At 36.7% G+C, this 9,260-nt stretch overlaps 1 protein-coding gene across 1 annotated transcript in view; it reads left to right on the top strand.

The window, feature by feature from the left end:
• LOC119722942 (battenin-like) overlaps window positions 1-6,267 on the top strand; it is a 97,711-nt gene extending 91,444 nt beyond the window's left edge. The window contains exons 11-12 of the mRNA XM_038193361.1: window positions 4,212-4,377; window positions 5,403-6,267. Coding sequence (XP_038049289.1) covers window positions 4,212-4,377; window positions 5,403-5,464 — 228 coding nt within the window. The 3' untranslated portion in view covers window positions 5,465-6,267. The remainder of the gene's footprint in view (window positions 1-4,211; window positions 4,378-5,402) is intronic.
• Window positions 6,268-9,260: the final 2,993 nt, after the last annotated feature.

The following is a 9,260-nucleotide window of genomic DNA, read 5'->3' on the forward strand; positions in this document are numbered from 1 at the left end:
ACAAACGCGTGTTGGATTTACGAAACACCAATTTATCCCAATTACTCGAGCAACTGTCAGTGCCAAGAAACCCCCCCCCAAAAAAAAAAAAAACCAGAAAAACGAATCAGTACGAAAACAAAAATGGATTTATCGAGTCTAAATGTCTCGACTGTAAAAAGAGAATCAACAAATTTAGAAAGGTGAGAGATCACTGTCACGTCACGGGTAGATATAGAGGTGCCGCGCACGCCTACTGCAATCTAATAATTACAAGTTAAACCAGGTTTTACCCCCATACCGGCCGACTTTCACAATCTACAAAATTACGACGCTCACTTGATCATGCAGAGTATTTCAGAGTACGATGATGAAAAGGAAATACAAGTTATCGCTCAAAATTCGGAAAAGTATATTTCGTTTTCGATCGGAAATATGCGATTTTTAGACTCGTTTAATTTTGTGGCGTCTTCGTTGGATAGATTATCTAAAGCTTGTCCAAGAGAGTCGTTTAAACTACTCAGAGAACATTTTAATCGTCAAAACACCGACTCGTTGTTATTGGATACAAAGATTTTAAATGGTACACCACAACACAATTTACCGCGGAAAAAATATTATCTCTCAGGAAAACGTCAAACACTGGTTACTGTTTTGAAGTAGATTAAGAATACCCAGACGATCTTCACGATCTGCACACCGATTACCCGCTAGCGCCAGAAAATATCGTCATACCAAAAGAATGGATGTCTGATTATCCAAACGATTTATTGGATACCGAACCTAGTAGCAACGTGCAAAAATTAACGTGTACCCTTAATCCTAAACAAAAATATGTTTTGCACTACGTTACGTTGTAGTTGTATCTGAAACTCGATTTGAAACTTAAAAAGGTGCATCGAGCGCTACAATTTAAGCAAATGCCTTGGATGGCAACTTACATCGACAAAAACACGCAACTCAGAACAAAAGCGACCTCTGATTTTGAGAAAGACTGTTAAAACAGTCTTTCTGTTCATCAACTTGATGAACAACAGCGTGTTTGGTAAGACGATGTTTGGTAAGACGATGTTTGGTAAAACAGCGTGTTTGGTAAGACGATTAGTTTAACCGCCTGTGACGGTGCTTTAGCTAATAATCTTGTAGTTTCGTCGTTTATTGCCTGGATCACGCCGGGTAATCGCTCGACCCATTGCGTGTTTCTACTCTCGGGATTAAACATTTCTTGAGCGTACTGATGACCAAACAGTCTCTCGGCTAGCGTTCGATTAAATCTTTCTACGATAACCTGCGATCGGTGGTTTCCGGGTTCGCCTACGATAATCTCGACGTTTTTTTTAGGTCATCAATTGTTTAAAAGCGTCTTTAAATTCGGTGTCTACTCTCAACGTTTTAGGATGGGGATGCTCACGTGGGTGCAACAACGGTAAAGATGAAGCTTTCGCGAATGCCTGTGGTAACAGATATTGTATTCCCCTGGACATTGACATACTGACTTCACATCACCCTTTTTACTCCAGCGGTTTAAACCAACCTCTGACGTACGAGAGAAAGTTTAACGATCACGAAAAAGTCGTCAACAGTACAAATACGTCGGCGATGTATTTTATCTCAGATTTGACTCTCGAATACGAAGTGGTGACCAACAGAGACCTAGCTATCGCCGTCAAAAATAAATACCGGGGTTAAATGCAATACCTGTTTGATAAAATCCACTCGCTGGAAGTTAGATCCGTCAACAAATTGGACACGCTTTAAAAATAAGGCAAAAATGCTCTTATAACGTTTAATCGTTATAAGAGCCTTTTGCTGTGAGATTAAAACTTTTGTTTATTGCTTGTTTGATTTTCTTTAAACGTTTTGCAGGCTAACACGCAATTAATTTTAACGTGCCCGATCGAGTTATTTAAACGCTCAATCGTTCCCATATCACCGCCATAACGATCGTATTGTAAAACGACTCGGCAATCATCGTAATAACAATGTTTGTAGTCTTCAGTAAGACCTCTTAAAAAGTCAGTATCGATAAAGAGGTCTGGATTAAATAAATTTTTATTTTTATCGTAGCGGCGGCAACTCCTGATCCATCTCGAAATAGTGAAGTCTACAGCCTTACCATCATCACTCTTACATTCTCGACATTGCCCTTGGATGCGATTGTGGCAACATACACTAGAACCGCCGCAATCTTTACATCTGTTATGTTGACGACCGTGTGTACAGATACAAGAACCACCGCAATCTTTACATAAGCTGCGTATTTTACCGTGTGTACAGATACTAGAACCACCGCAATCTTTACAATAGTAGCGTTGATGTCCATGTGGACAGATACCAGAACCGCTGCAATCTTTACATATGTCGCGTCGGCGACCGTGTAGACATTGTCGTTGTTGTTTCATTTTACTTCTACACTCAGCGCAGATTTTGTATTTTTCACGGTTTGGTTTGATGCTTAGATCGTCACTTTTACAAACTTTACAAACGTTTGATTGCGAATAATAATGCGAATAATTTTTGGTTTATTTCATCCCTACACGCGATACAAGTCTTATAACTTTCACCATTTGATTTCATACCAAATTGATTAAGCTTGCATGTTTTATGACATTAAACACAAACGTTTAATATTTTCATTGTTTCTATTTATTATATGATAATAAAATAATTTTAAAAAATCTTTTTCTTTTAGCACCTTTTAGCAGGTTTTTAAACAAATGTAACCTAGCTCGTCAACAAATATGACCTAGCTCGTCAACAAAATACAAATGTATTGCTGTAAGTAAATGATAGCAATATTCGAGTATTTACAATTTCTGGCTATTATAATTTTCTCGATTAATCTACAACTTTGTTGCTTCAGCGACACTAAAATTAAACTCCTTTCTAATTAGATTGGAGGACCAAAAACTTGCATTAACGAACGAACAAGATCAAAACACAGAACACAAAGATCGTTTTTGCGGTGTCGTAGCAGCCGGAAACTCATGAAAGTACTTGGGAAAGGAATATACCGTTAAACATACCGAAGCTCTTGACAGTAAAGAAATCGAGAAGCTGTACCATCTGTACGAAACTAAATTTGGAAATGAAACTGTTCAAACTGTTTGTAAATATACTTTTTTATTTTCGAGAGTGTTATCCATTGTTACACCCGTACAAGTTTTAGTTCTCAATAACATGATTTGGCGTAGACGAGACGAAATCTAATACTCCTGGTCAAAAAGTATGCTCATTGTTTGAATTTGTTTGGACTAAATTTGAAATTGTTTGACATAAGACGAAATTAAACATTGGAAAATGTATTAAATCGATGTTGCCGGACAAAGGACGAAATTAAAACATTGGAAAATGTACTAAATCGATGTTGCCGGACGAATTGAATATAAGAATCGGTGAATTCGAACGAAAAATGTTTTTATAAAGCACGCGTATCCACCATTATTGGTGCTCAAGCTGCTACATCGTTAACCCTGCTTATTGGGCCAATGAAACATTCCAAATACCATCTCGCTCCCTGGGGAGTATACAGCTTGATGCTGCCATTTCGGCCAAAAGCAACTAAAACAATCACAATAACCATCTCTGCCTTCACAGGTACCCATTTACTCCTGGGTGGAGAGAAGCAATGAGTGACAAAGTGTCGTGCCTAAGGGCACACACACCACAAACCCACTAGGTGAAAATTGTTTCCTGGTTCCATTGGGTTGAAACTTGGTATGTACCTAAAACGGGATGTGTTATATTACATTGTATATGAAAGTTTAAGTGACGTCATCGTGTGTCATGTGATGTCACGTTGAAGATGCATAATTTGAAGCCCTATGAAAATGGCATCATGTATTATTGTATGACACCACCCTCAATTGTACACATCCCAATATCTAATGCAATGGATGAAACTTGTACTTGTAACTGTACGTGCCAGATATCACCAAAAACAATTGCTGAGACAGCCCTGTGTTAGTTCACTAACATTAGAAAAATATCAATTAAATATTCAAATAGCCCAGACATAATTGAATTCATAAACAAAAACATACAGTTGTCCTTGACAATCTGTGAATGACCCTCTTTGGACAGAAATAACCTAGCTTGTAGGGATTAGGGCAGCGGTGTTGCATGAATGCATAAATTCTGTCCATACTTACATGGTATGGTAATAGCTCTATTGATGAATATTAATTCAATAGATGTACTTAACCATTGGGTTCTTATTTTGGTTTCCCCAGTTCAAATTTCTCCCAGTTGCACTATTGCCAGCGTTAATGGTAGTAGCTGGTTGTCTGAGAGGAGCAGTGTATGTGAATGTGTTCTACATGATAAGGACGGATAGACGGTTTCCAGATAAAGACAGAGAGATGTCAGCAAATGTTGCCGGCATATTTTTGACAATAGGTATGTATAACATGTATTATTCATTCACAATTAAGGAAACTCAAATGTCAAACATAAGTGAACTCGTTGTGGTTTGTTGTTTGGGAAAGTTTAGTCTTGCCTGGAAGGGGATGTTTGATATTTGTATATCTAGGACAAGCCCAGTGACGGAATGCTTGGTTTAATCCTCACATGTGTATGCACGTGCCCACAGCCCACAGATACAATGAAACTGCTGACTTTTTTTATCATCATTAGGTCATTTAAAAAAAGTGACCCCCCCCAATAAAAATATGTGTATGTGGTTCCTTTTGTTGGCGTGGCCATAATTCGGCTATCAATCATTATCTGACGTATCAATCATTGTCTGACGTTAGTGAAAGCCTCATGTCAGCCTATGTGCATCATCAATTGAAATTTCTTTGGTATTAATCATTTGAGTACGTCAACATAATATTATAATGTAAGTACTCAGACACGAACAGTGCTCAAACAAAATGTCCATCATTCAGTTTTACTGCTCGAAATTTGCCAGGTTAGAGTGATAAAACATTAAAAATTAAAGGCACTTATTTCCATAAAAACAATACGTGGGACATTTTAAAAACATTTTAACATAGCAAATCGTTTTCTACGCATTTGTTTTGACCTAGAGACGTTGATTAGAAATTGATTTCCGAGGCCGCACGATACCCCTTTTTCCGGCTGAACTATATACGACGATCCAGGTAGTGAGGCAAAGCATTTGATTTGTTCTTTTGGGAACTGTGATTCCTCATGAACGATGCAAGTTGCGACAATTGTCCAGGGAGAACCCAAACATTCCTGGAGCTCGAAAAACGCCCTACCATTTATCACAGAGCTGCCCAGCAAAGAAATTTACCGGGCAGGACGCTGGCGAGACATGTAAAGGCTAATTGTGTCAACTCATAGGGCATGATTGCGCCATCAAGCCAAATTAGGAATGTAAATTTTTCACACGACTGTTTTTTTGTCGCCAATTATTTGAAACAAACAATTCTGTTGTTTATTCTTCCTTATTACAGGGTTGTCATTGAGCTGCATCTTACAGACGATTTTATTCAACACAGTACTGTTGCCATATTGATGGAAGGACGCGTTTATCCGACGATTGCTACCACGGAGGATTTTTAGAGTGCAATGACTATTGTTTTGTAATTTGGTCACAATTTTCACGAAGGAATGGGCATATCAAAATTGAGAATTTGAGTATTTTTTGCCTATTGTGTTTAAAAACATGGTCAACATTAATGACGCCAGAAAAAGGCATCTCGATGATTGCATCTTCACGAAGAGATGCAAACACGCCTGCCCCTTAAAAATGTACAAAAGTACGGGAAAGGCGTAAAATTAGGTCAACTGAGATTTTCGTTTCTACTAGCTGACGGGCATCTTTACTAATTTATTTTGGCTAATAAACCACCTGTGTCAATTAAAATTACTGGGTTTCAATTAAAGTTGGCCTATCAAAGAATTATGTCAAGGTTTCCTTATTGATAAAGTTGTTGCAAAGTAGTAGTTTTTGCAGTTTTGAAAACGGAGATACTTTTATACGTTATTTTACGTCAAATGTTACAAATCTGTAAAACTAAGTACAGTAATTATGTTTAGAATATTATTGAAATGTAGAAGACTCCGTATCGTTCAAAAACTGTGCAAATGCATTCTCGTTTTTTATTCAACGTTCAGCCAATTTTGCAATGTACATTTTTTGACTTGCGTGCTTGTTGGGTTCGAAGTGTATATAAGTGAAACAACTGTTCATTAAAGCCTGAAATGTCTTTGAAACTTCAAACAAACAAAAAGTGGTTTTCAGATCTTAAGCGGACCGTAAATGACGGCTTCAATCTAAATAAAAAGAATAATAAATGAAAAAAAAATCTTTCCCAATGTTTTGTTGTTTGGTACTCCCGTTGTTTTTCAATTGATTGAATAATTTAAAACATATATATAAATTGAAGAATTTTTGTAATACACTTTAACGAAATTCAGAATTTTTTTCAAGTTCAAGTTCATCACCAAGTCTTAACGGTGATTTTTTTTTTAAATTGTGCATTTCTGAAGATTTTTTTATAACACATCACGAAATTCTGAACGATTTGTTTAAATTTATTCAAGTTCAAGTTCATCACCAGTTCTTGACGGTGATTTTTTTTTTAATTGTATGTGCATTTATGAATATTTTCATCAGGAATTTTCCTCCGATTTTTTTTTTTCAAGTTCAAGTTCATCAAGTCTTAACGATGATTTTTTTTTAAATTGTGCATTTCTGAAGATTTTTTATATACATCACAAAATTCTGAACGATTTGTTTAAATTTATTCAAGTTCAAGTTCATCACCAGTTCTTGACGGTGATTTTTTTTTAATTGTATGTGCATTTTTGAATATTTTTTCATCAGGAATTTTCCTCCGATTTTTTTTTTTTTCAAGTTCAAGTTCATCAAGTCTTAACGATGATTTTTTTTAAATTGTGCATTTCTGAAGATTTTTTATATACATCACAAAATTCTGAACGATTTGTTTAAATTTATTCAAGTTCAAGTTCATCACCAGTTCTTGACGGTGATTTTTTTAATTGTATGTGCATTTTTGAATATTTTTTTTCATCAGGAATTTTTCTCAGATTTTTTTTTTTTTTTTTTTTTAATTTCTGAAGAAAATTCGAAATTTTGGCGGATTTTTTTGTGTGTAATCCCCTATAGCTACGGTTGATTTTAACATAGACTACTGTTTTCGAGGTGTATGAGGCGTAGGGTATCACATCCTGACCGTCGTTATTATAGCGCAATCTCATTGCCTGAACCTCGCACAAGAAACATCCAAGCAACTTACCCATTTCTGCCTCAATCGTCTCGAATTCTGTCAGATTTGGTTACATTCCTCAAGTTCAAGTTCAGAAAATATTCTCTAAATTTTTGAAGAAAATTCGAAATTTAAGCAGATTTTTTGTGTGTTATCCCCTATAGCTACGGTTGATTTTAGATAGACTACTGTTTTCGAGGTGTATGAGGCGTAGGGTATCACATCCTGACCGTCGTTATTATAGCGCAATCTCATTGCCTGAACCTCGCACAAGAAACATCCAAGCAACTTACCCATTTCTTCCTCAATCGTCTCGAATTCTGTCAGATTTGGTTACATTCCTCAAGTTCAAGTTCAGAAAATATTCTCTAAATTTTTGAAGAAAATTCGAAATTTAAGCAGATTTGTTCTGTGTTATCCCCTATAGCTACGGTTGGTTTTAACATAGACTACTGTTTTCGAGGTGTATGAGGCGTAGGGTATCACATCCTGAACCGTCGTTATTATAGCGCAATCTCATTGCCTGAACCTCGCACAAGAAACATCCAAGCAACTTACCCATTTCTGCCTCAATCGTCTCGAATTCTGTCAGATTTGGTTACATTCTTCAAATTCAAGTTCAGAAAATATTCTCTAAATTTTTGAAGAAAATTCGAAATTTAAGCAGATTTTTTGTGTGTTATCCCCTATAGCTACGGTTGATTTTAGATAGACTACTGTTTTCGAGGTGTATGAGGCGTAGGGTATCACATCCTGACCGTCGTTATTATAGCGCAATCTCATTGCCTGAACCTCGCACAAGAAACATCCAAGCAACTTACCCATTTCTGCCTCAATCGTCTCGAATTCTGTCAGATTTGGTTACATTCCTCAAGTTCAAGTTCAGAAAATATTCTCTACATTTTTGAAGAAAATTCGAAATTTAAGCAGATTTTTTGTGTGTTATCCCCTATAGCTACGGTTGATTTTAGATAGACTACTGTTTTCGAGGTGTATGAGGCGTAGGGTATCACATCCTGACCGTCGTTATTATAGCGCAATCTCATTGCCTGAACCTCGCACAAGAAACATCCAAGCAACTTACCCATTTCTTCCTCAATCGTCTCGAATTCTGTCAGATTTGGTTACATTCCTCAAGTTCAAGTTCAGAAAATATTCTCTAAATTTTTGAAGAAAATTCGAAATTTAAGCAGATTTTTTGTGTGTAATCCCCTATAGCTGCGGTTGGTTTTAACATAGACTACTGTTTTCGAGGTGTATGAGGCGTAGGGTATCACATCCTGAACCGTCGTTATTATAGCGCAATCTCATTGCCTGAACCTCGCACAAGAAACATCCAAGCAACTTACCCATTTCTTCCTCAATCGTCTCGAATTCTGTCAGATTTGGTTACATTCCTCAAGTTCAAGTTCAGAAAATATTCTCTAAATTTTTGAAGAAAATTCGAAATTTAAGCAGATTTTTTGTGTGTAATCCCCTATAGCTGCGGTTGGTTTTAACATAGACTACTGTTTTCGAGGTGTATGAGGCGTAGGGTATCACATCCTGAACCGTCGTTATTATAGCGCAATCTCATTGCCTGAACCTCGCACAAGAAACATCCAAGCAACTTACCCATTTCTGCCTCAATCGTCTCGAATTCTGTCAGATTTGGTTACATTCTTCAAATTCAAGTTCAGAAAATATTCTCTAAATTTTTGAAGAAAATTCGAAATTTAAGCAGATTTGTTCTGTGTTATCCCCTATAGCTACGGTTGGTTTTAGAAGGCTACTGTTTTCGAGGTGTATGAGGCGTAGGGTATCACATCCTGACCGTCGTTATTATAGCGCAATCTCGTTGCCTGAACCTCGCACAAGAAACATCCAAGCAACGATCCATTACTGCCTCAATCGTCTCGAATTCTGTCAGATTTGGTTACATTCTTCAAATTCAAGTTCAGAAAAATTCTCTAAATTTTTGAAGAAAATTCGAAATTTAAGCATATTTGTTTTGTGTTATCCTCTATAGCTACGGTTGATTTTAGAAGGCTACTGTTTTCGAGGTGTATGAGGCGTAGGGTATCACATCCTGACCGTCGT

The sequence above is a fragment of the Patiria miniata genome, unplaced genomic scaffold (genome assembly GCF_015706575.1).
Source record: "Patiria miniata isolate m_02_andy unplaced genomic scaffold, ASM1570657v1 HiC_scaffold_1, whole genome shotgun sequence".
Classification (NCBI taxonomy): domain Eukaryota; kingdom Metazoa; phylum Echinodermata; class Asteroidea; order Valvatida; family Asterinidae; genus Patiria; species Patiria miniata.